The 27,234-nt window shown below is 49.4% G+C and overlaps 1 protein-coding gene across 2 annotated transcripts in view; it reads right to left on the reverse strand.

Annotated features, from left to right (window-relative positions):
* Positions 1 to 246: 246 nt before the first annotated feature.
* Positions 247 to 27,234, reverse strand: part of SLC8A3 (solute carrier family 8 member A3) — a 112,435-nt gene continuing 85,447 nt past the window's right edge. The window contains exons 4-8 of one of the 2 annotated variants that reach the window (XM_065686793.1): positions 22,349 to 22,452; positions 4,528 to 4,652; positions 3,918 to 4,017; positions 2,350 to 2,622; positions 247 to 2,064 (exon numbers count right to left, since the gene is read on the reverse strand). In XM_065686793.1, the coding sequence (XP_065542865.1) occupies positions 1,688 to 2,064; positions 2,350 to 2,622; positions 3,918 to 4,017; positions 4,528 to 4,652; positions 22,349 to 22,452 (979 nt within the window). In that variant the 3' untranslated portion in view covers positions 247 to 1,687. Of the gene's footprint in view, positions 2,065 to 2,349; positions 2,626 to 3,917; positions 4,018 to 4,527; positions 4,653 to 22,348; positions 22,453 to 27,234 lie in introns of both variants that reach the window. The other variant, XM_065686792.1, reaches the window with a different exon arrangement.

The raw sequence follows: 27,234 nt of genomic DNA on the forward strand, positions 1-27,234 counted from the left end.
CCTATCCTGTGGACACCTCCTCCCTGCCTCCTGGGGCAGCAGCAGACAGAGGCAAAGCTTCCAGCAGCCTCTTTCCTGCTTGCTGCCCCCAAAGTCTGGCTTATTATAGGGAACTTTAAGAAGAAAATGTTTCCCCTTTCAGCACCTGTTTCTTGATAGAAGAAATTATCTTCATCTTGAAAATACTTTACCAAGAGTGAGGTTTTAACATCCTCTTCCAGGGCTCTCAATTAAGAAATATGTTTCTAGATATCACTGTTTTTATAGATATAAGTATAGTTTTTATTTATTTTTATTACCAACCCAGCATTTCTATTGGCAGCCATTGATGGAATTCATGACACACTTTCGTGGTGGTTTGTTTGTTTTCCCTTAAAAAGAAATGCACTTCAAATGAGAAGGGCGCCTCTTTGTCTTAGGTGTTCCTAATGGTACTCAAGATGACCGAAAAGTCCTGACACTGGTGGCAGCTTTTAAGACCATACCTTTCAATGGCCTCAAGACCACCAGCGAGATGAGGGTGCTGTGAAAACCGGGGTACTAAAGGAGTGAAAGGACAGCCACGCCACAGCTCGGGCAGGCTGGCGCTGGGAACACATGGGCACACTATCCAGGTGTTCCTGAATTCATTTCCACCTCCGAGCAGAAGGACTGCGCAGCAAACCCACCGCCGCCACCACCATTCCAAGGAGCCGGTGCTGCTTTCCTTGGACACCTCTCTCCTCGCAGGGCAGGCTATTCCTGGGTAGCCATTTATTTCTCCATCAGTTGTAAATGAACAGAATTTTTCTCTCCCTGCAATACCACAAGCTAGAAGTTAATTATACAAAGAGAAATGCCATAGTCAAAATATACATGATACGTATATTGGGGGGGGGGGGAGTGTCCTCCTTTTTTCTTAGCCCAGGCAGGTGATTGAGATGCTACATGCTCCAGCCTTTGTCACTAAATGTGTGTCTGTGTCTGTGTGTCTCTGTATTAAAAATATATCAGTCTTGTGATGTTCTTAAAAAAGAAAGAAATGGGAGGCAGCAGGGGAGGGAATGGGCAATAGTGAAAAAGTTCTTTGACTGTGTCACGTTCTTGTGTGGCTTCAGGAAATACACATGTTCAGTTCCAGCACTGACGGCAGCTCGAAGGTTCAGAGTTTAAATTTTTAACATTTTTCTGTTTAAGTAGTAAAAAAGGAAAAAAAAAAAAATGAACTCGAGCAGCGGCTCCCCCGAAACCAGAAAGCAACGAGCAGATGGAAAGAGAAAAACCCCACAAATTCCTCATCGGACTTCTGCAATTCCCGACTAGTGAAAATAAGAAAACATCTCCTTACAGCAGAGGGGTGCTTGGGAGGAGGGGAGACAAGCCCCCGCGGGAGATGTGGCCTTCAGAGATGGCTGAGACGGTCATCTCACTGAGTGTGGTCAGTGGCTGGGTTTATTGTGGTTTGCTTTATTTCAACACTTGCCGTTGTTGCTTTCTTTGCTTTTGTATCATTTTTGGGTGGGTTTTGTCTATTTGGTTGTTGTGATGGGTTTGCCCTTCTTGGCGCCCAGCTGTGTGGCCGCCTGGGCAGCGGCAGCCTCCAACGGGCAGCCGTCCCCTCCCATGAAACCACGCTTCCAGGACCGGTGTCCAGTGAGGTAACGGAGGAGGGGGGTCCCTCCCCCCAGCGGCACCGTCCCTCCACCGCCTAAAACCCCTTGATGTAGCAATAGGCCTCCAGGGTGGCGAAGAGGATGTACAGCAGCCAGAGGCTGACGAAGAGAAACGTCGTGGCCAATTTACACCCCCGGGGGCCGCCCAGCTCCCCCCCGAGGTGGGGCCGCCGGCGGTAGAGGAGGACGCTGATGCAGATGAAGGCGAAGATGGTGAAGAGGGTGACGGAGAAGGCCAGGGTGCCCGCTGACACCTGGAACTCCTGCCCCTGCGATGCCCAGTAGATTGCTGCCACTGACCATGCCAGCCCGATGCCCAAGAAGACGTTGACAGCGTTGCTGCCTGTGACGTTGGTGATGGAGGCGTCAGCATACACATCCTGAATGGCTGCGGCTTTGCTGGCGAACGTGTCTGCGGTTGGGGGAGGAGGGAAGGAAAAATCACCGGGGGTCCAACAGGATAAATGGTCAACCCTTCATGTCTGGGACACAGACCTCTCCCAGTGCACAGCCCCCCTCCTGGGTCCAAGGACCTCACGTTGCCACCAAGCGGGGCACAGACCTTGCCTTGGGACAGGGCTTTGTGGAGCCCCTTTCCAGCCTGAAACCCATCCCATGACAGAGCTGCTCCCCTGCATGCAGGAGAGGAACCAGAGGACTTTCCTTGCACCCCATCCCCTGCCCGTGGCCACCCCACCTGGTACAGAAGTGCCAAAGGCGACAAAGATGACAGCAGTCACTGAGTCCTTGAGGCCAATGGTGCAGCCGAAGTGGGAGGCGAGGTCACCGATGACAGCTGTGAGCATGCCAATAATGAGGATGGAGACAATGAAGCAGGCCCAGCCGTTGCAGTACTCGGTGGGGGGCACACAGGCAAACAGCACCTTCCAGAAGACGGTCAGGAAGTGCATCACATAGTCAAAACAGGATGGCAGGCGCTCCTCACCAGACTCATCCTCATCCTCATCACCTGCTGCAAACAACATGGAAGAAGAGGTCCAGCGCACATGATAGGGCAGGTCAAGATTACAGCCCCCCACCCCAGGGCTCTAGGGATGCTGCCCTCATGGGACAAGGTGGCATGGTGCCAGCCATGACAGGGGGCTCAGGGCATAGCAGGTCCCTCAGTGATGGGAGAGGCTTGGTAAGAGGGGTGCCTGCCCAGACACCTCAGAACCTGCAGGGCAGGGGAGTGGCACAGGGACGTGTTGTACCCACAAAAGGACAGCCCTGTCCCCATCCACAGGATGTTGCATAGGAATTAGTCGACCTGTGGAGGTCACTGCTGAGGGGCACCATGAAGTTATTGTTGCCAGGTAACTTTATGCCAATATCAGCCCAAAATATATATTTTTGGGGGGTGAAAATGAGCAGAAAGCTATGGACTTGGGAAACTGGGGAGACCTCTTGGTCTTCCTGCTCCACAGCACGGGCTGGTCACCAGCAGTGCCCCAGCAAGAGATTTCTCATCTCTGTGAGGGATCAGCAGCAGTGCTGCAGGCTCTTGGAGGAGTCTCCTTCTCAGCCTGGGGCAAGGTCATCCCCAAGGATGGAGGCATTGACAGTCTCTCTGCAATACAGGATAATGGAAGAGAAAGCAGGAAGGGAACACAGGGCAATGTGGGAAGGAGATGGCAAGGGAAGGAGAGAAACATAAGAAGAGAGAAGCAGGCCTGGGAAAAAACGTGGACCTGCCTATAATGTCTGCTCCACAGCTGCATGGCTTTGGAAGGGGTGAGCTCTCCCAGGCTCCCCAGACAACAGCTGGCAGGTCTCTGGGCTTTCCCCTCCGCCAGCGGCTGCCTCATGGGACAATATCTCCTATCCGCATGTGGTAACCCTCTCCACTCCCAGCGGCTCTACTGGCCATGGCAGACAAGACATCGTCCACCAGCAGGAGCTACCTGAACAGGACAACACGAGGCAGGAGCCAGGAGTCCAGTCAGGATGGGAATATGCTGCCTATACACAGCCCTTCAGACCACTGAAGCAGCAGGAGCATCGCCAGCAAATTTAAAGTCTGAAAACTGGCCTTCTGGATGTCTCTGCACCAAGAGATGGATCTCCTTTGCTCTATGCATCTGCAAAAGTCCAGTATACTTGGAGCAGAAAAGCTCTTTGGACTGGCTTTGCTGACGGCCACAACACACGCAACAGCTGAGCATCACTGACCAGGCAGATCCTGTCTCCTCAGCCTGGACAGATCTCATCTCAGGCTGCACGAGCCCTACAGATGCTGGTGTGGGTTTTCTGATGTCCCCTCACCTGCGCTGACGGTAATGGCCTCCATGAACTGGTCCCTCCAGGAATGTGTCCCTACAACCAAAGCCAGGTTTGTCTTCTTAATCAGCTTGTCCACAGTGTTCTGTTGTGGAAAGAAAGATGCACAGCAATCAAACCAGCTGCTAGCGGGCAAAGCTGATCTTGTAGTCCGCTGTGGTCTCACAGATCCTTCCCAAACTGTGGAAGTGCCACAGGCACTCTCCTACCAGACAGATGAGGCCGTGATTGAAGTTGAGCCCACCTTCTCCCTGGACAGGCTGACTCAAACCTCACCAGTTTGCTACCCCTTAATCATAATGAGGCTCCTTACCTCACCCCTGCCTCACCAGAGACAGCTTTGTTACTGCACTCTCCTGCATGCTGGCTGCTTCTGCTTCCAGCAGGGGCCCCTTGTCTTCCTCCCTTCACCTCTCCTACCACCAGCTACTTCCCCCGGCATTTCTTGTAGGTTTCCCCTACCCTTTACTGCATCACATACTCCCTTTCTTCTCCCAGCATCCCTTTCCCTGCCTCCTCAGTCCTGCTCTCCATGGCTGCTCTTCAGTGCCACATAGCTTTCACCTCCTGAAGGACCTCTAGGACAACTACTGACCTTGAACTCATAGGACTCCTCAATGATGACCTCTAGTTTGGGATGCTCGCCGAGTATTGGTTTGCCCATCTCCGCAATCCTCTTGGCTTCCTCCTCTTCAACTGTCAGCTTCCTCTCAGCCACCTCTGTGAAAGCAAGGTCAACACCAAGTTTAGACAGCAGCTCTGAAGCATTGGGGCACCATGGGGGCTTGTCTGCAGAGCCTGAGCATGGGCTTCTGCAGCCCCTTCATAGCTTGCCAAACTCACACAGAAATATGGGGGCAGTGATGGGGTGTTGGACCACAGAAGTAAAGGAGCAAGATTTTGGAATCTCAGTCACCAAAACCATACACAGCCTAGTTTAAATTTATTAAGAAGAACCCCAAATAGCTGTTTCTCCAGCCTGCATTGGTGCTTTTGGATGGCATACACCCTCCCAGCACCCCTGCAGCAGCCACATCTTTGGGGAGACCAAGGTACCAATTCATTCTGCCATTTGGCACAGTTGTCCTTTAAGACAGCTTTAATGCCCTGACTTGTTTCCTGGCTTGAATGAACAAGAGACTGGGTCTTTTTATTCCCCTTTGATTAGATCACTATTGGCACCCTGTGCCACTCAGTGCTTGATCTAACGTTCAGACAGACACACACAGTCACAACCACACAAGCACATTCCTAGTGTTTGGAAAAATGAACAGGAAGAAGTCAGGAAGCAAATGGGGATTTTCTTTCATATCACTGCATGTTTAGTTTCTTCTGGAGGAAACTAAACCAGGACCACAAGTCAGCAGCATGCCGAGATGGCCCTGCGTCAGGCTCATCTTGCTGATGCCCCAGCAAACCCAGCTGAGGGAGGTTCTGGTTGTGTGGATGGGAAGGAACACCCCAGCTAGGTGTTCCTGATGTCCTGGGTGTCCTAGCACTGTCCCCAGCCCCAGCCTAGGTCTGCTTTCCCATACACCCAAGTGCAGGCACATGCCAAAGGTCTCTCTGAAAAGCCTTGACATCCCTAGAAAGAAGCTGGATTTCCCCTGGCTTTCCTGTGCCTGACCAGTCAGGGTATATGGACCTGCAACACAGGGCCCAGCTGAGCCTGAGAGCAGAAGGTGCAGCTCTCCAGAACCTGGGGGGTGGAGTATCACAGAGGCAGAGCATCTTCTTGTGGCTAAGCAGAGGTCAGATGTTACCCAAGGTTTACTGTAGAGCTTACAAAAACCCCAGGTAATGCCTAAGATGGGATGAATCCTGTGTGGGCTCCAACAGACCTCATACTCCACACCAGATATCACAGAGAAATTATAAAGTCCCACTGAAATCCAGTAAAAAACTCTGCCTTCTCTCTATCAGTCCAGCTAGATTGATTGCAAAAACTGTAAGCCTTGCCTGCAGAGTTTATAAAATATGGAACTCCTGTGGCAGGTGACATTATAAGCCATCGCAGAAGCAGAAACTGCTGCATCCATCATTTGAAATCAATGACTTACATCAAAACCATCAGTGCCTAGCTCAAAGACAGTGTACTTTGGATTTAGGAATCCCAAGTTTACAAAATATGATAGACAGGGAAGCACAGCACCTGGAGAAGAAGACAGGCAGTGCAAGATGCTGAGGGATCTGGGACAACTGCAGGTAAAGTCAAGCAAGTACAGAGGGGAGGAGACAGCTGAGCTGGAGAAACAGGGTGAACGTGGACAAAATGGCCTGCCACATGCTACACTCAGAGGCATGAAATGATGGTTATCAAGATTCAAGTTACTTGTATTCACTTGAGCAGGGAGTTAGATGAAATCTGCATCTCTTTTTCCAAGACCGAAATTGACAAAGTAAAGTCTCCGCTTCTGCCTGGAAGTGTATGAAGATGACAAGCTGTACCCATCGTTGATAGTGCCGGTGTTAACACATATAGCACATATGTGCTCGCTGAGCTGCCTGCGCTTCCCCATAAGCTGTAGCTCTGGGGAGGAGGTACCCTCAGCGCTGCAAGGCCCAGCTTGGCAGGTGAGCCAAGCACGTGCTGACGCGTGCTGACAGCACTGAGCTGAGCTGAAGCAGCCACCCCAGCAGGGCTGCATCACCCAGACGTGGTGATGGCCTGGCTCACCACTGCCTACGATGGGAAGTAACTACATCTGGAAAGCTGCTGTCACAGCTAGCGGCACGGTCCCTTGGGCTCTTGCCCACTGGCTGCAGTTGAACAGAGCAGAAAGCAATTGTCTGGATTCAGAGCAGCTGTCCCGAGAACAGGGAATATCAGGCAGAATTTCTTCTGCTTAACAGCTCCAGAAGAGCCGGTGCAACAAAACCTCAGTCCCTACTTCAACTGATCTGACAAAAACCTTTGGCATGGTAAGACAACATGGAGCCTCATGTAAATATTAACTATCTAGGCAAGGCTGAGCTGCAGGCAGGTCTGTAAGCACACACAGTGCAGAAAGCTTTCTCCTCGCTGTAGGCAGAGGCATCCAACACAGCTTTATTCCAGAATCTGGCATCTCACTTGTGCTGGTTTATGTACCTGTGCCAGGCAGGATATCACAAGACTTGAAACCCTCCTCTGTGGAGGAAGATCTCCTGCATCTGTTGTTACTGTGACCAGGTCCAAGGATGTTGGGCATGCTGCATGGGAATGCCTGCAGGACGTTCGGCTGCTAGCAGGTGGCTTTGTTGTCTCTGCAAGCCACATACATATCAGCAACGGATTTGATGAACATGGCAATCACTTGCCAGGCAGCTCTTGGAGTAAATTAAGTAATACATCCATGTCCAAGAATGGACAGATTGCTCTTGCAGCCTGATGCTGGATGCACCATGAGTATGGGCCCAGGCACTGCACCAAAGCGAAGCTGCTGGCATTTACCACAGCACTGAAGGGCTGTGGGGCTTGTGGTGTTTCAGAGAGCACCTTGCCAGCAGAAGAAGCCCCACCAGAGGCACCTTTAAGCCCTAAATAGGCCACTTACGGTGAAGGGACAAGCTGACCAGCCTGCTGACAGCACATCCACCGAGACATGAATAATGGAGACCCTGCTGTCACCAAGCAGCTCTTCTGCAGCAAATACAGCGAACTGGGGCGCAGAGAGAAGACACACAATTGCCCAAGAAGGCACATCAAAGATGTCCTATGGGGGCAGTTGACTGAATACCACTGCCAGGCTACGCCTTTCAAAGTCAGCAGCAAATCACAGGAGAACAGGCATAGGCAGAGCATTCAAATGGGTACCTTGGGGAGATGTTAATAGAGGAAGCTTGCAGATAAAGCAAAACTGAGGTAATTCCTTCATGCCCCATTAAAAAGCAGTCACAAAAACCTAACAAACTTCACAGGTGCATCTAAAAGTATTTAATTTGCCATTGTATTTTCACTGAGCTTTTCTCCTAATGTAGGAGATGATAAACATAGATTAAGACTCACATGTCAGTATTGTGCTCAAGCACCCATGCAAGTGACACGTAGGTGCCAAATACCAGGCTAATGATGGTCCTCTGAAATTAAGGCAGTGGTATTCCTGGCAGGAAGGATGAGCTCAGAAGCCCAGTTGACACATCTCTTGCCCCTGCCTATATTCACCCTACAGTTAAGGGGGAGACCTAAGCACCTCCAAAGAGCAATACAAAGCACCTACATGAATCAACCACTTCTCCCCACCTACCTTTTAGGACACCTGAGCACCCTGTAGAAGAAGCAATGCCAACTTCTGCAAAGCACTAAACTCAAACCTGAACCTGCTCCAGGCTTGCTGGGTCTATCTGTTCTGATGGGATGCTGAGGACTGAGTTGAGCCCCATATGTGCAGACACAACAGCTGATAGGGAGTCAACTCTTACAACATCTCAGTGGCAGGGCACGCTCCCGATACTCCTGCCTCTCAGGGAAGAACTTCAGCTGGCAGCCATGTGCACCAGCCTGCCTTTGGAGCCACAGGAGGCCACTGTGGCAAGCATGGGGCATGCTCACACATCTATGGTAGCCACAGGGCCCCACCTCCTGAGGGACCAGGTGGTAGGGCTAGGGTCTTGGAGGGCTCTTCCAGGAAGCAGCGGTAGGGCATTGGTGAGGTGTGTCACACACCCCCCAGGGCAGTAGCCTGTAAAGAACGCTACCAAGGGCTGTGATGAATAAAACACAAGGCGGGGGAAGAGACAGATTTTTAATTCAGAAGGTCAAGTCTGTCAAGGTGAATGCTGCCAAGCTGCAGCTTAATTATTAACTAGCCTGATTTCTGTTTGTATCAGCATCAGTACCTGCTTTTCAATGCAGATTGTACCCCAGGAATTTGGGTTGACAGGACTCTGTGCTGTCAACCCTAATTAAGCCTGATAAGGTCTGGCTATGCCCAGCAAGAAAAAGAGCTTGCCAGGACCTTCTGGGCTGCTGCCACTTCCTCCCTGGGAAGGGGAAGGTGGTGAGAGAGGGATCCCCTACATCTCACCTACTCTGGTATATAGGTGTGTGCTATCAGCGAGTGCTAACAACCCATCAGGGCTACAGGAGCACACACAGGGCTGCTGTGCCAGGTGCTACATCAAGGTACTCTGCTCCTCATGCCAAGGAGCCCACAGGTTAGAAGAGATGCTATAAGCGGGGGAGACAACAGGTCTGGTAGGATCAAAGGCTGGGTGGGAGTAATGAGAATGAAGTCTGCTTTGGGCCAGGCTGTAGCAATGGCCACAGCTGACTCTAGCATCTGCCTGCAGGAGGCAAGCAGAGGGTTTTGGTTAAACCACTCTGTCCTCACTTACTCTGCTTCTTTCAGGGTCAGTTTAAACCCTTAAAAGTGGGACAGAGGAGGGGGCCAGCAGCCCCCAGTTACAGTCCTGCCACTGCCAGGCAGCGCTGGGCACATCCCTGCTATGCTCACTGCTCAGCTCTCTCAACAGCACAATGACTTACACAGCACAATGACTTACACTTGCAGCGCCATCCAGGGACTTGATCTGCAGCTGTTTTCAAAGTGCTTTCAGACCTACACGTCATAGGCAGTTTCCTGGGCTTGAAATGCTGTAAGCAGATCCCCTCCTCCTTTTATTTCTTCCAGGAGAATGGGGAGCACAGAGCAGCATTCCCACATCATGCATTGCTCCTGCAGGGTACTTACTACATGGGTGCTTGCCTATTCAACCTTCTTCAGACCAGGGGGACTAAATTGGAACTGGGCATTGCATGTGGCCTCCAGGACACATCATATATCAAAGTTAGATAAAGACCATTTCCATGGCGTAACGTGGCCACTGCATCATTTGAGCTGAAATAGGCAATGGGAAGTCCTTGTAACATCATCAGAGAAGTAGATAACCATCACCTGGGCAGTGCTGCAAGAATACCAGCCACAGACCAGTTTGTATTCCCTGTCACTTGCTAAATAAATTGGATTAAAACCAGCAATGTATTCACTGAAGTTTGCTATGAGAGCCATTTCACACCCCTTGATCTCCATCCATTTCTAGAGATGGCATGTATCTGCATGAAGGTCATCCCTTCTGGGGACTGAGCTGCTAGGAAGAAATTAAAACAACAATTAAAATGGGAACTTTTTGCTGCTGCTCAATAAAATATAATCCTGGCTAAACAAAGTAAGCAGTGAGCATGAATGAGTCCCTCTCTCCAGAGTGCTGTCAAGCTGTCAGTCACAGCTAGGGAAGACTGCTGGCTAAAAGACATTCTGGCTTTTCAGGTTAGCATATGGATATGCCCTTTACTGAAACACATGCACATGCACAAGCACCGCCAGCTTGGGCTGCTTTCTAAAAAGGGATGAATCTGCTTACTTAGCCCTGAAAGCTATTTTTGAGGCATGATACATCCAGTAAACATGCCCCAGCATCCTTAAAGCTAACTGGGAAATGCTGCACACTCATGAGAGGGAGGCTAAGGCACAGGGCTGGAAACTGCACATTATTCCACCAACGGCTCTGCCTTGAAATTGCTGTTAACGCAACCGTCCCCAACAGGCCAGTCAACTGGCGTTGCTGCTCCCCAGCATTTCCCACTGTGGACCCAGCAGTTTCAATACAGAAATGAAGAAACATATTTAGAAATATTTTCTTTGATGTGTGTGCATAAGTGGAAATGGAAGTAGAGCAGCATCTACCATTTAGGTAATTCCTCATCGCTTTAAAGATGTGGACTTCCTGAGCCCAAGAACTTGCAAGCAAAGACTCTACTCAGACTTTCAGTGACTTTTGCAAAGGCTGGGAAGACCACCAGAGCAGCTTGTTCACTGCTGGCAATAGCAGGGACAACTGGAGCAGCTATGGACTTTGGTATCAAATATTTCCCTGTATAAAGTATATACAGAGAGATCATTGCCAGTGCCAAAACAAAAGGTTATGCAACAGAGGAGTTAAAAAACCCAAACAGGTTTGACTCTCAAGTCACTCCACAGCCATTCAATACCACTGTGGTTCTCTGCAGCCCCAGCAGCAGGTACTGGACACTTGGCCTACCAAGGCTTTCAAAAGCTTTGCGCAGCCTTGCAAGTCTGGCTCGGAGAGCCTGTTTGGAAGAAGCCAATATTGAGCTGAACCTGTGCAAAGGTTCTCCCGTGCCCAGGTACTTTGCCTTCTGTGAAATTCATAGCCCTGTTTCCCAGGGAGGGTTCTACAAGGCAGGGGCGCAGAGCCAGGCTCTCCCATTTACCCCCAGATAAGGGCTTCTGGGACAAGAGGGGCATTTTCACTTGGGCTCATCCACTGGTGCACCCCAGGGCTTCTGCTAGGAGATGGAGCCACTGCAATGACCTGGGCCCAAGCCACTTCTGGCCCTGTGGGGGCTGCAGAAGAGGTGCCATGGGAAGGTGAATGCCCCAGCACTGCAGAGAAGAGCCGGGGCACCCAGCATTCCCAGGGACACAGCCCTGGGAAAAGGGACACTGCCTGGGAAAAGCTGTGGGAACAAGGGGACGAGGAGCGGGGCTGACACATGATGCAGGGTTTTTTACCATGATTCCTGCGTGCCTGTGTAATCTAAATCTAACATGACACAGACTAAACGAGGACATCACTTCTCTCCCTGCTGATTAGCTGTGATTGCTGCTGAGTGACACTCGCTCCAGCACGTGCCTCTGCAGCGAAAGGGCTCTGCTCACCAGCCGGCTGCTGGCTTGAAGCAGGAGCCGGGACCGAGCACCATGAGCTCAAAACTGCAGGCCAAACACACGCTGCATAAACAGAGGGGCACCCCAGGGCAACCCAGCGAGGGTGGCACCCCAGGGATCCTCCTCCCAGACAGGGAGGAAGCTTTTCTTTATTAACTGGAAAGTCCATAGCTGGTGACCAAGTTCTCCAATAAAAGCTGCCAAAAGCAATCAGGCTGGATCACAACAGAGGGAGGAAAGCTATGTTATTGTAATAGAAATTATTTGATTTCTGGGGTTCTGATCAAATTAGGCAGCTACTGAATTAAAGCAATGAAATTACTGGGAAGAAGGCTGTGCTCAACTTATCTCCAGTCCTCCCAGACCTGAAGAAGTAACAAAGGAAAATGTCCACAGCTCCATTAAGTTCTCTGTAAACACCCCAAGCTGGTATTTGGGGAGCTGGGGATTTCTGCCTGCCACTAGCAATTTCCTAATTAGCCCAATATCCAGTGGGCTCAGGCCATTCCCTGCACAACAGATTTGGCATCCTCCAAAAACAAGCAGAGGCCAAAGCTAGGGTGGCAGATGCTGTTCCTTTGATTTGCAGCACAGCTCAGGCATGATGAACGCTTTGGGTTCCAGCTCTGTTTGCAAACCTGTCAGACTCGAGCTCCTCTCTGCACCCTGCTGCATGCCCTTATCTTTTGACAAATGTTTCTTTAGTGCAAATTCAACTGTAATCATATCAGGAATTGAAGGAATAAGAAAAATACAGCTGGCGTACATCGCACTGCAGTGGGATCAAGGGAGACTGCCGTAACTGGGATTTCAGGCAAGGAAGGGGAGACTCAGTATTAATGCATGTAAAATCTTGCCACAGGGAGAGATGAAGAGTGAAAAACCAGAGCTGAGGGTGAGGAGGGAAATGGTGCTGGTGCTTGTCATGCCTGGGCAGCACTGCCTGTTGCTGGTCACACTCCTGGGACCCCCATGGATGAGAGATGGGGAGCACATGGGTGCATGCACTAAGGGGTGACACATGGCCTAATCCTCTATGGGAAGGGGACACTTTCACAGCCCTGCACCCTTGCTCGCCCCAGGCAACACCATCCCATGCCCCAGCAGAAAAGCACAACCCAAGCCCCAGAGCTGCCTAAAGAGGGGGTTGAGTCATGGCCCCAGACCAGCCACAGCTCCGTGCTCTGCTTTGCAACCCTGCCTGTGTCATTTCCCAGAGCCACAGGGAAGAATCTGGAATATGGGAAATGCTCTTAGATGTCAATCAATCACTGTCATATTCTTAATGCATTGCTCTTAACTAGTTCCTGCTGGACACAAATACCACCAGCTGGGGTTGTCTACAACAAAGCAAACAGAAACACAGGGGCTGACCAAAGGGGACAAAAATAGAGCCAGAGCAGGCAGAGGAAAGGAGAAAAAGCACTTACCTTGGGTGAGCAGCAAGGCTGTAGGGAGAGAAGAAAATAAGACAGGGAAAGAGAATAAAAGAGGGAGTAAGTTAATATCCAGGGGGAAAAAGCTGTTTTGCAGATGATCGCTGTCAGTGAACAATGGACATGTTGCAAGGCAGCGTGCGAGCTTACTGGGGCTTCATGTTGGGCACAGGCTGGGGAGCAGACACTTGCAGCAGTGAGATGGGGAGGAGGCTTGTGAGCACCAGGGTGCTGGCCCCCAAAGTCACACACACCCCCTAAGTGAAGGCAGAGGAATGGGATGGACGTGGGGATTAGCAAGGAAAGGAAGGGAAAAAGGGGAGGAGAGTGGTTACACTTGCCGCCGGGGCCGACACAACCCTAATTGACCTGAAGGTGTAGAGCTGGCCCCAGCTCAGCCAGAAGTACGTGGCTGTGGTGGGGCTTGGCACAGTTGGGGAGCCCTTGTAAACCAGAGGATGGCTGAGAAGAGAGGGCAGCCAGGCGCGACAGGCAGCTCGCTGCAAAGACCATCATCAGAGGAAGGTGTTGATAAAATGGGCGCTGGCCTCCAGTGTGGAACAGGGCATTCCCCAGGATCCCCTAGCTCACCTAAGCCTATCCCACACACACAGGTACCAGTCCCAGAGGCTCAGGGGGAGAATAGGCACACATCACCACTTTGAGTATTCCCGGCTCTCTTTGCTCCCCAGTTGCTGGCCTGCCTGACAGTGCTGCACTGCATGTGCCGTGCAACCGTCATCCAGCAGGATGCAACTGCCACCCAGGAAATGTGACCACATGGTCCCATGAGATTAGGGAAGAAGGAAGGAGAAGGGCAAAGGTCCTTGCAAGGGATGGACCTTACCCTGAATTTCCACACCGGCACAGTCCAGCCCTCTAGCTGCCTTGGGCAGTGACCTCCTGGCCCTCCCCTGCCTTGATTTCTCCATTCCTCAGAGCTGTCACAGAAACCCAACTGGCTGGATCCCTCTTAGGCGTTGCCCCTAGAAAGCCACAGCTTGCATCCCAGTCTCTAACTACAGAAGAGTCTGTAGAGGAAAAAGTACCAAACTTTTTTAAGAGGTGCCATGCACCAGCTCTGTGCCTTAGTTCTGAGTTCTACCTGTCTTTCAAACAGCAAACCAGTCCCTAAAGACTTGGTTGCATGCAATCACCATCTTGTAATTACTAACACTATCATGCACTTCTAGTCTCAGAAGCTTAAAACTCTGTGGAAAGACTGAGTCAGTATTAACAGCCTCATTTGACAGATAGTAAAGCAAGCAAAGAGAGGCTAAAGGGAACATTTTGCAAGCTCAGAAATGGGCTGGAGTCCAAAAGGGCTCATTTTCCCAAACTTGCCAGTTCAGGCCTCTGAAAAGTAGGCACTTTTATACAGATACACCTAATCGTGCTGTTTGAAAGTGATTTCCTAAGCTATTTGTCAAAGGTTGCACAGCACATCAGCAGCAGGGCTGGGGAAATTCCAACTTCCCTGCTCCATTGGGCAGCATCCAGAAGTGGAGATTTTCTTCCAGCCTGTGGAAAAGCATTGACTTTGTCAGGATCTTCATCCATCTATCCACCTCCCTAGCTGGAAATATCGTGGGCAGTCCAGGAAGTCTCCCTTGCACAGATGGCAGATGGAGGTGCAGTGAAAAGGGAAGGGACAATGAAGAGGCTCCTTGACGAGTACCCTTTCTATTTCAGGGTCACTTCCTTTGGCAAGTCCAAAACTTTTGGGGGAACCATTCACGGATGTGTTCTGCAGCATGTACAGTGCCACAGAGCCATAAGAAGCAATAGGATGTTTGCTCTGTCCTCCACACAGTTCCGCCTGGAAGCCTCCTACAGGTTTGTCACTTCCCCTTGTGGCATGAGTCTCCTTGTAGCTCTGTCCTGCTGCAGCTCTATGCTATCCTGTGGCTTCCTTACTATTCTGTGGTCTTCTGGTTCTCCAGACAATGTGGGGAAATTTAATTTGCCTTTTGCAATTACAGGCATTAGTACGATGGGTCGAATTGGTGTTCAAATTTAATATAATGAAATACCACTGGGCCCCTAAGCTACTGTGGTTATTAAAAAAAAATATATATATCATTGGTTCCTCGTGTTTTTTGAAACTGTTATTCTAGTGCTCTGGGATTTGATTTTATTTTTTCCCCCATTTGCTTTTCAGCCTGCAAAAGAACTATTTTTCTCATTTTCACTTATGATACATGAATATTTGAAGAAGCCTATAAAGCTATGAACGAAACATCAAGAATACAGATGCAGAAAGCCAAGGGATTATTTTATCTCTATATTTCTGCGTGAATGCTGTGCATGCAAGCAAGAAAATGATTTTGCAGAGTAAAGCTTTTTTCCTGCACGTACATCTGCTGATGTGACCTTAGCTCTGACCTGTAATGTTTCTCGGACCTGTAATGTTTCCTGTAGTCCATCTCAGGATGCTGTACCTGTACCAGCCCTGCTGACAGTCCCCGTGCTGTTCCCATCCCACAAGCATCTCTCCGCTTCCACCCAGCCTGGGCTGCACCCCTCTATCGCTCCCCAGGGCACCTCTCCCGCTCCTGCACTCCTGCTCTGCGTGGCACACTTCTCATGGGGCTAAGCCAGGCCACCTCATTGCTGTTGGCATCTCAGGTAGTCCCAAAGGCTTGACAAGCATATTCTTACAAGGAGCTGCTAAAATTAGTTCCACAATCAAATCCAAAATAGCAGTTCCAAGTATCCCTTACCTAATCCTTGCATGACATGAATGCAGACAAACCTGCATGCCCACAGACAAGGTATATGGCACTGACTCTCTCAGAAGACCCAAAGCCTTCCTCTCTGGATCCCAGTTTCATCCTTTGCTGGGATTTCTCTGCGCTACAGGCCTGGTTTTCACCAGGTGAAGCCAAAATTGTGTGCACAAATGTCCACCCATGGAACTGGCAAATTTAGATGTGAACTTAGCTACTAAAAAAGCTATTTACTAATAAACTATTTCATCTGCATGTTTTCAGTGTACTTTGGAGCCATATCCTGCTCTGACACCTGTGTTGGTGTGTGTTACAGATAAGGGGCTGAATTCTCTCCTGCTTTAACTCTACCAAAACCAAAGAAAGCTAACCCAAGAGGAACCAGGCTTGGGAACAGCCACTGGGGGCAATCCTGTAGTTTACAGCAACCCAGTGTGCTAAATGTGTGTCTCAGCCTTTTTCTAAACAGTGAAATACCTTTTTTTCTGCTGTTTACCTTGCAGAGAGATTTGACCATGCGAGCACTGCATGCTTTATTCTGGATTCATTCTTCATTAACATAAATCTTTGTTAATCATTCTCCCCAAAGGCTCCAGGAAGCCACTGGGTAGATCAGTGGATCCTTGTTAAAGGCCTGGGATTTACAGAGTGAGGCTGAAATTACGAAGAGGAGGCTGGATTTTGATGAGACCCTCAGTCATGCAGCAGGGCAGTCAGAGTCAGCCAAAGGCAAGAACACACTGCTTGCACTTTGTACACACCCAAAGGAGCTCAGTGACCAAGCAAACGGCAGGCTCAGTTCCCCAGAGAGGTAAGGTTCCTCCATCTTCCAGATGTAACTGTCCACAGGCTCTGCCTCCACTCACTGAGGTGAGCGAACAGTTTCCCTAATGGACTGTGGAGAGCTATAAACATGGTTTTTATAGGCTAAACAACACAGAGATTTTGCAGCATTAACCTTAATGCTGTTATTATTGCAGACTCCAAGAGACTCTACTACATCAGGAGAATCAGCAGAGTTCAGATTAATCACAGAGCTGTAAGGAAATTATTAAACCTTTGGGAAAGAGGTAACAGCAATCTAACATTTCTATGCTATTCCCATCAGCAGCTGATGGAAGAAGGAAAATACTAAGAAGCATCTGCCCACATTTCAGAAGACTGCAGCGCATGTGCTCCTGTATCGATGCTGCTTATCTTTTACAGGCACAGACCTTTGTACCAAGTCACAGTGTTCCATCAATATTTGATACAGATAACTTGCTGGATCAATCCAAGCTAGGAATCTTTCTTCTTGTGCAGTTTAATCCTCATTCTGTGACTCCCAGCCACATCCTTCCTCTGGAGCACAATGCTTTCCCATCAGGGGTGCTGACACTGGATTAAAAGGAGCTGTGTTGCAAAATATGTCCAGAGCAGTTGACTTGTGCTGGGAGGGCTGAGAGGACTTCAGACAAAATCTTCTCAAGCCAGGTCATGCCAGCAAGCTGTTCAGTAGTGCTCACCAGCCATCTGTGCTCCAGTTTCCAGTGAACTCGTACCTTGTGGGAGACATGCTTTCTAAAGCAAAATTTTGCATGAAGGATGTTGGTCCCTTTTACAAAGCATAACCATCAAGACTCTGCCTTCATGCACCAGCTCTGAGGTTGAACTGTCCACTGCTGTGCCACGAGCTGAATTCTCATGAGCAGATGCCCAATTACCCTCATGAAACATAATTTTCCAATTTTTCACTATTATCTGAAATCAAGTCAAATCTTCCAAAGTAGACCCACTTGCCTTTCAGGCTTCATCAACACTACGGTTAATCCCAGTTTAAGCAGCAGACTGAATTTACCCAGGTAAAGCAAAGCGAATTTTTCTCCTGTAATCCAGGACTCAGGAAAAAGTGTGAGAGCTGAAGTGTGAAGAAAATATGTCTCAAAAATCCTGCTGGGCTGACAGCAGCAAAATCCTCATTCTGAGTTGTGAGCTGACACAATACCAAAGCTGCCATGAGAGCAAGAGTCAAACCAACAGGCAGCGTCTTGTCATAAAGGAAAAGACTCATTTCACTGCAGGAACACTTTTAAAAGGTGCTGGAAAAAGGATGGCCGGGAAGGTGGCTCAAGGTGCTGGGAGCTTTCAAAGCTCTGCAGTTCTCGGGAGACAGGGATCCAGTTTATGTGACTGCACATATGGAGGAAAGGTAAGACAAGAAGGATTCAGAGATTAATTTCTTAGAAATGGAGAAGACAAAACCATCAGTAAATCTGGGAGATAGCCAGGAGGATACAGAAAAGAAACATCTGCCATCTTTGCCAAGCAAAGAATATGAGTCTCTGATTTCTTTTTACTCATTCACTTCGATATAACAGGCTTGCAGCAAGCACCATCTTTGCCAGTGCTCTTTGCATCTGATATGCCACTACGAAGTCAGTATTGGTCTTCATCACAGACTAGGCTGGAAAGATACCCATCTCAGATCTATTATCATCTGTTTGAATTATTGGAGCACATCAACAAAAAGAGCTGCTAAAGTAAAACTACTTGATGTGATTTGTTTGGGTGATCAGAAAGGCTTTGAAAAACCCCAGCTGCAGAAAGCAGTTGGTGAAAAAGAATAACTGAGCTGCAAGACAAAGTCTGGTATTGCAGGGGTAGCATTTATATAACAGCAGTGAGTGGTCCGCTCTCCTTATGGCAAGGTTTAACAACCAAATGCCCCAAGGCTCAAAACAGCACAGCATTAATAAAATTGGGGGTAAACAGCGAGGAGTAGCATCTGCAGGTGGTGCAAGATGTGTCAGTGAAAAGGCTGTACCACTAGCTGTTACATGTTGTGCAAGCCCTGAGCAACATGAAGACAGGAATTCATGTTTGAACCACCACAGCTACCTTTCTGGGTAGAGATGCTTTTTCTTCCGGTAAGGTGCTAAGAGATGCAAACAGCAAGAGCAATAGAATGAACTTAATGCTGAGCTCTGGCCCTCACAGAGACATTCCTGGAGATACACCCTTCTGCCCCACAGCTTTGTTCAGGGACAAGGAGATGTTCCCTTGACTGGAGGTGCATGCTTTTTACCAGGATGTGTATGGGGAAGCACAGTCAGCAATATGAGCCGTATGGTAGCAAACCCTACTCTTGCCTGGATCTTCTTCTACTGTGTGTCTATCAGAAACCACTGCCACTGCAGCCAGCAGCAGTGTGGTACCCTCAGGGATGGCACACTGGATTTGAATAACACTGGGCTCAGGACCAAGTTCTGCATCTCAAAATAAACCACTCAAACTCTGCCCCTGGCTGGTTTGAAAAGCACCCATCTACACATCCCTCCCTTCAGCTCTGCCTTCCCTTCAGGGCATCACATTTCATCACTGATTTCATCACTGCTACCTCGCTTGTATATTTAAGGTAAGCTAGCAGCTTCCCCCTGCATGCGGAGGTCCTGGGGCGAGATCAGGCCCTTTGCACAAAGCTATGGTAGTACAAGCATGACTGTGATGGACTGGCTGCGTTTGCATGCCCCAGATTGCAGATTACTTCCAGACATGACTGACAGTCAGCTGAGGTGCCCAACACTACTGTGCTCCCAACAGGGGCCAAAAGAGTGGTTTTGAGAAGAGCTGTCTGAGAACATCCAATACTCCTACAGGAACAGGCTAAGTGCAGAGTAACAACGGAATGACGACACACTGTCAAGAAAACCACGTGTGGTGCTGGAAACAAATGAGTGGGTAGCTGAAACCCAGAGAGACTCTTCATCAGAAGTAACCTAGCTAGCCTGAACCTGTCAGAGGATGCAGAAGTTGTGCTTTGCCCTTGCCATGAGTTGCTTTGGGTCCATTCACCACTGCAGCAAACCCAAGGGAAGTGCCAGCTAGGCAGCTGTGTTTTGGGCTGTTTCCTTCATCTGTGGGTGCAAGGCAATGGCAGTACCCACACACCAAGGTGGTTGCTCTGACCTTGCAGCCTGCAGGCTGTTTCAGTTGCATGCATTCTTTGCAATAAATAAACCATCTGGAATCTGCCCCTGCAATGGCGTGATGATTGCAAAACACATGTGTAGCAGCCAGAGTGAGCATCCCTTCCCGGCACTGTACGTCAGGCTGCATGCTTCCTGAGCGCATCCCGGGCTGCTGCCTCTCCGCCGGGAGCCAGCTGCTCACATGTGCACCCCGTGAAGCTGCTGGCGACAGCATCTGCTCTCGATCACTCCTGATGGGAGTCTCGCATAGTTCCTTATTCTTCATCCCGGGCACAAGGTACGCCTGTCGGAGATGCCATGGCATGTAGCACTACAGAGCTGGGGATCTTTCCAGATGCCCTGGAATTGGTGCAGCGACTGTGCCACCTTGTGCCAGCAACATTTACAAATGCATTCTAATCTCCTGCCTCTCAGATTTGAATCCCACAGTGCTCTCACTCTGACTTTTCTCTTATGAGGCCAAGCAGGGCTCCGCATCTCCTGTTCAGCATGGTCCTTTACTTCCTCCCTGTAAAGAGGGTCCATCCGAGGGTGCACCCTGACCAGCGGTGACTGAAACTCCTAGCCTGCGGGCTCTGTGCTGCAGATCATTCAGTCCAGCTCTCATTTCCACTCTGCCTGTTGCAAATCAGGAAGCTTCACTGACTCCAGCCAATGCTGGTGTAAATAAGAGACACACAGTACAGCATTCTGGCTGTCCTAATAAAAACAAGGACATTTTACAACTGAACCATGTTAGGAGCTATTTGGATTTTTTTCAAATATGTATTTTTATTCAGCCAGACGCAATATGGCCTACAGGGGAAAAAGAAGTGCAGGACTTCACAAAAAACAGCCCGATCCTAACTCTGTACCCTGAAGCTCACTGGTTTAGAAAAGGATGCAAGGCTCACAGAGAACAGACAACTGAGCAGAAGCTTCAGTGTGATGCTCCAAGCTGCCAAGTGCCTAAGCAGGAGAGAGCCAGAGGCAGGTGATTTTCCTCTTGTACCTGCTGAGGAAGGAGCACATGTTAAGAGGAAACCCCGGGGTGATTCCAGGGTTGGAGACTTTGACCTAGGGCTGAACACTTTTCTGACAGATTCAAAGAGCTTAATCTCCTTAAACTCACAAGAAAACATCCAAGTGTAATTGTGAGCAGGTACCTACACAGAAGCTGTGGCATACTACTATACAGTTCTGTCATCTGACAGAGAAAAGTAGGATAATGACTAGAGGTTACAAGCCGCGGCCAAACAACTTCTACCTAGAAGCTGTGCTCACATGTTGACCCTTGAAGGCAATTAACTGCTGGGACATACCCTCATCGGATATGGCAGGTTGGTCACTGCCTCCACTAAGGACAATTGGACTTTGGTGAAACCTGGGTGTCTGTGCTCAACAGACACATGAATCCTAATGTCCCTCGTGGCCTACAGGCTGCCAGAAGGAGTCTAAAGGCATTAAACTATGAATCCTCTTTGGGTTTACATTTTACAAATCCAGGAACGCTGTATGACATTGTCATGCTAATGCAAGCTGCATCTATCCCAAACGTCCTGGAGAGCTGTGCATGGTTGCTCGGACAGGCCAGAGGGCAGCTGCTGTGCTGGCGAGATAAGAGATGGGAGACGTTTCAGCAAGGGAAAGCTGTGAGATGCATGAATGACTGCCAGGAGCAGAAATCAGCTCATGGGTGCACACGTCTGTCTCCACTCTAAATCAGACACCCAGAAGGTGGATTTGAATTCCCTCATGTAAAATGCTTCTGTCTAAAGTTTGGCGCTCCTGGGCCACCTCAAAGCTGGTGAATCCAATAGCAAGACCCGCTCAGGGAGAAAAAAGTCAAACACAAATCATACAAAGACAAAGATACATGTAGGCAAGGCAAAAAACACAAGTCAGGGTTTACTCCCACTATAATCTTGCTCTGCTGGGAGACCCTGGGTCTCACTGCTGATGAAGAAAGACCTCAGCAGAGCCCTGCACCCTTCACATGACAGACTGCAAATGTTTGTGCCACATTAAGGGGGTTTTCAGATGAAAGTCATGGAGGACCTTTTTTTTCCTTTTTTTTTTTTTCCTTTTTAAAGCAAAACAAGATACCTCACACCTTCCCTCTTCTCTCACAGGCTTTTCACTGCACCGCATAGGGACCCAAGAGCACCAAGGCAATGCCACTGGCACGCAACAACAGAGGGAAGGACTGGGAGGGCATATGGGAAGAGCTGAAGGGGCAGCCATGCATTACACCCTTCTCTTGCCTTTCTCATTCCCCAAGGTCCTGGCAAAGGAGCAGGAGAGGGGAAAACGGCAGAGGTGTGCTCAGAACAAAGAAACATATCAAGACAAGGAAACCCAATCAAAATAATACAGCCTTCGAGGCTCAAGCATTGCACAACAGGAGGATCGTAAGTAAGCTGGGCTCTAAAAGGCAGAGATGACACCGGAACAGGGTGAAAGCAAGAATACAGGAGGGCAGAGAGTAAAAACCAATCCATCTACAGGAGGAGGATAAAAGGAGGGAGGGGAGAGGAGGAGAAAGAAGGTTGTATTTTCTGGATTTGTGGTTTGGAGACTTGACTCTGATTATTTCTTTTTTCAAATTTTTTTTTTTCATAAAGGATCTCACACCTGATATTCCTCGTTCCATCCATCTCGGTTCACCAAGGGCAATGAAGAAATTCTCCTGCCTTTCGTATTCCTCCTCATCTACTATCTTAACCCTTACGGTCTTCCTGTAGGGACAACAAGAAAGACAACCGTGTACAGCAGGTCAGCTGGCCAGAGGTGAGGTGACAGCAGCAGCGGCGGTGGCAGCAGCAGTGCAGGCTCCTGGCACGCAGCCCCTTCCCCGCCAGAGCGGTGCACGTCGGCCTGCCTCTTGGACACAGGGCATCCATCACAGCTGCTCCTTAGGGAGCGGGAGGGTGTTAAAAGTAGAGGGAACTCACGAGGAGGTGAGAAGGGAGGGAAGGAAAGGGGGAGGAGGGCCTTGCTGATGGTTAGTGGAAGGCGACTTCTGCAGCGCATTTGTTTTCAGTGTCAGATGGTAATGGAGAGGGTATCGGCTGCCTGGAAATCACCAGGGACCACCCTGAGGTACCCACTGCATTTTAGCTGGAAGATCAATTGCTTCTACTACCCTCAAAATTAATAATAAATCTGTAGAGATTCTGGGCTGGAAGCCTGAAGAGGACAGAGAGAGATGGGCATTCACAGACACATTCCCCAGTGGGGTGAAGTGGGATTCTGGCAGCAGGCTACAGCTCTGTCAGCTGCAAAGGAGGCTGATAGTTCTAATTTCCATTTTTAAAATGGCACCTCTTACTGCTTTTTCTCCTTGATAGCATCTGCCTTTTCCCCCTGACCTGTCCCATGGATGAAGACACAGCTTTCCCAGGGAGCAGCCAGCATTGCTGGGACCTCACAAGGGACACAATGGCACTAAAATACCTCTGAGGCTCAAACAGAAATACCCTGGCCGCTGGAGTGGGGCCCCTTCTCTTCTGGCTCCCTCCAGCGCCCCTGCAATGCACACAGCTACTGTGAGCCCTCAGGCAAACCAAAGTGGGGCATTAGCCCTTCCTGCCCTCCAAGAGCCACTCCGCAGCAGCTGGACGAGGGCTGCACAGCCTTTGCAAAGTCCTTCTCAAAAGTTATAGGAGCTGCTTCTCTACCAGGCCTTGATTCCTGTCTTTTTCTAACATGGGTCTGACCAGGACACACCACAGGACCAGGGCTGGGTGATGACGTCTCCTGAGACGTTTCTAGCCAGCATCTTCCCACTGACACCAGAAAATTTGCTTGGACCCTGCAGTGGGGATGGCAGAAGGCCCATCTTAAGCTACCACAGAAATACAGACAAGCAGGACTGCTTTCCATTCTTCTATCTCTGCACCCCTGGCCACTTTGCCTCTCCTACTCTTAGCATCACTCCCCATGCCACCCCACAGGTACCATGTGACACAGTGTGTGCGCACAGCAGTGTTTAGGGCAGAGCGGTTGGAGACAGAGAGACATCAGAGGAAGAGGAGGAGAAGAGGAAGGAGATGGAAAAGAAGAGGAAAGAACGTTAATGTTAGTCTGCAGGGCCAGTACTACACCTTTTTGTAAACTCATATCCACCATGCGGGGACTCATCAGCTCAATGAAGAAATTCTTGGTTTTTTCATACTCCTCATCATCAATTACCTTGATGTGAACAGTTTTGCTGTGGATGGAAAAATAGTAAGGGTCATAAAGAGAAGGGAACAGAGAAGCAAAAGTGAAGGAAGGAGACGAATGGGTGCATTAGGGAGTCAAAGTTTTCTCACCCACTGAACAAGCTCAACACGGCCCTTGAGAAAGACTAAAGCCCCACTCCTGCAAGTGATACTGGCCAATTTTCTGTTTAACCCAAAGGCACGATGGCAGGCCACACCTTGCAAAGCGAAGTCAGACAAAAATACTGCTGATTCCCCAGCAAATCAGCAAGGGGCTCAGCAGCCACCAGCAATGAGGTCTGATGGCCAGCAGGGAAGCAGGTTTCCCTCACCCTGCTACCCACCACACACACACACACACACACACACACACACACACACACACGTGCAAAAGCGGATGCACAAGCACACACCCCCTGTGGGCACCATGCTGCTGCCTCCCTGCCAGCAGCACCCACTGACTGCATGGACTGGGAAGGACCCTGCAATCTGCAGCTCTGATATCATTCATGTCAGAGGGAACCGTAGGTGATGAGAGTGCATTAGCATCATCAACCTGCTCTGAGAGCTTCTGGCTGCTGTAGCAGCAGGGCAACACATCCTACATCTCTCCTGGCAAATTTCTTACAAGTTCTTGAAGCATTTTGCAGAACAGCTCACTGTGCCGTGGTTTCCTCTCAGGGCAAATACATGCCTTATGCAGAGGTCACCATCCCTTGGCTTTCACACACAAACAGAACAAGGGAAATGAGTTGAAGGCTCTGCCTACCTGCTGCCTCCTACCTGCTAGGGTTGCACTGACCACTGTGGGATGAAAGTGACCCCTGCACTCCTTTCACTTTCCTGGGGGCTGCAAGGCTTCATGCAATCTCATCCCTCACTTCCGACAGCAGAGGTTGATGCTTTTATTCTGGGCTGATCGCACACCTGCTTAAATGCAACACTGTTTGCATGTGCATTGATGAGCCCATATGATTACATGCTGATATAAACGCAACTGCTCTGAACAGGCATGCACTTGCCACCTTGGGGCTCCTGGACTTCCAGTCAGACTCAACCCCAATCTGGAGTCACATTTTTTAGACAAAAAGCTAGTTCCATACAGACAACATTTCTCTTACCCCAAAACATCTGCCCCTGATAGCCATCAGGCCAGCTGCCCCTCCTGACAGTGAATAACCCTCTGCTTCCCACAGCTCTGTACCCATGCATAGCCATGAGACTATGACCTCCCTTTGATCCCTGACCATCCTCAGCATTCAGATCATGCTGTGCACAACCAGTCTTGGCTGGGGATTGAAAATTGGCGAAAAGCAGGACTGGTAATCACAGAGTCTGGAAAAATAGCCCCAAGTTTCAAATACCTATGCCCTTCATCCAGTAGCTCTTGGCGCTTCAGAGAAAGAGCGGTCCAGCCCTGTATCCTGGGGATGCTGCCACTGCCAGAACCCCCCTGAAAATCACCATTTCACAATGGAGAATAGGAGAGTTAATTCATTGTCATCACTGCAGCTTGCATTCCTACTGATACTGCTAATGACCAGAAAAATATCTAGTCATCCTACAATTTGATCTCCTGCAGTTTGACGATGGACATCCCATTCCTTGTGCTGGGTCTTGTTTTGGTCTTAGTCCCAAAACCTGTCTTTCAACTGATGGCATACAGGATACAGGGAAGAGTTTGGACAAGCTCTGTTATATTCATCAGTGAAGGAATATGCAAGAAAAATTGCCTCTCGCTCTTCTTTCTAAGCTAAATCAGCTTTATTTTTGCCAGTGCTTGCTCTAACCATACCCTGCACTAATGCCAGCAAGCCTCCTTTCCCTGCTCTAGACCCTTTCAGTCTTCACTAATCCAGCCTGAAGGATGTAGGATTTTACATAATACATCTCCAGTGTAAATGTTGGTGCTCTGCTAAGGCTTCATTGGGATGATTTTGTTGCATTTTCATTTGAGAGTTTGGCTTTTGAACCAGATGTTGCCTGGTGATACTTTGGAAAGCTTGTTCGATTTGCTGAGTTAAACCTTCAGCTGATTCACAGCTCTGATCTTTTCCTTGCTCATACACTACAAAACAAAAGGTGAGATTTTCAAAAGCAGCCTGTGCTTCCTGAACATGAGTTACTTTTTAAAATCCTATTTGTAATTACCGTTGCTTATGGTTTTTTCCATTCTAGGAGCTCCAAATTACTCAGTATAATTTGTCTGCAAAAATGTGGAAAATAACCCCACAGACCCTGTTTCCCAGGAGCCAGGTTCTGTATCATGACAGAGCTATTCTCAGACTTCATGCAATGAATATCACACATGCACACCATTTGAGTTTGCTTTCATACAGCAACTGTCCTTTTTTCCCCCTCTTCCTTCCTTCCTTTCTTCCCTGTGGCTCTCCCATCTCCATGAGTGGTGTGTGCATGTACCAGAGCAGAGAAGAAATGCTTGTTTAACTAGAGCAGGTGCCTGGTCAATGATCTCCCCAGCCATGTGTTCTGTGTATGGAAAGCCCCTTACCTGTGCAATGAATACTTAAATCTGTGAAGAAATAACGACTCTTTTACCTGGCTCTGAAACAAGCGAGGGACAGAACTTCCATAGACCAGAGCCGCAGGTGCCTTACACCCCTTGCCCAATCTGACTGAATCCCAAAAGAGGATGTGCCCAATGACCTCAGCTTTGCTGAGAGGCTGTGAGTGCTCAGCAGGTCCACTGCAGCAGGAAAGCTTTGGGGACCTAAAGGTGTGAGGACCTTGGAGCACAGAGGTGTGGGCTGCATGGCAGTGGGAACCTGTGGTCGGGTGGCACTAGACGGAGGGCTCCAGCCAAACCACAGCCACTGCCCACTCTTGCTCCAGAGCCAGTGCAATGCCAGACCTCCCCGTGCAAGGAGAAAAGGAGTGCCCTTGTCCCAGCTGTCCCCACAGAATGGTCAGTGCTGATGGAGGGTGACTGCGGTGGCCCATCAGGCCACCCCTCACAGCATGCTGTGGATGGTGGGGGCTGCCCTTTTCCAGGCACCCTAGCCACTGCAAGCATCTCGCTCCTTTCCAGGGCTATGAAAGCAACCATAACTACAGCTGCGCCCTGAGATGTCATAAACTGTCTGGAGGCCAAAACACAGATTGCTCCTCGCAATCTCATCTCTCATCTGCAGCCACACCGAGAGCTACCTCCTCAGAAGTCATGGAGAGTGGAGGAGATGGATGAGGACAAGGGCTGGAATGTAATACTGCCCTAGGAAGACATCACGTTAATGCGAGAGATGTGACAGGAGGACACCAAGAGGCAGAGAGCGTGCGGAGCAGAAGGCTTGGGAA

Source organism: Lathamus discolor, chromosome 6 (assembly GCF_037157495.1).
Source record: "Lathamus discolor isolate bLatDis1 chromosome 6, bLatDis1.hap1, whole genome shotgun sequence".
Taxonomy (NCBI): Eukaryota; Metazoa; Chordata; class Aves; order Psittaciformes; family Psittacidae; genus Lathamus; species Lathamus discolor.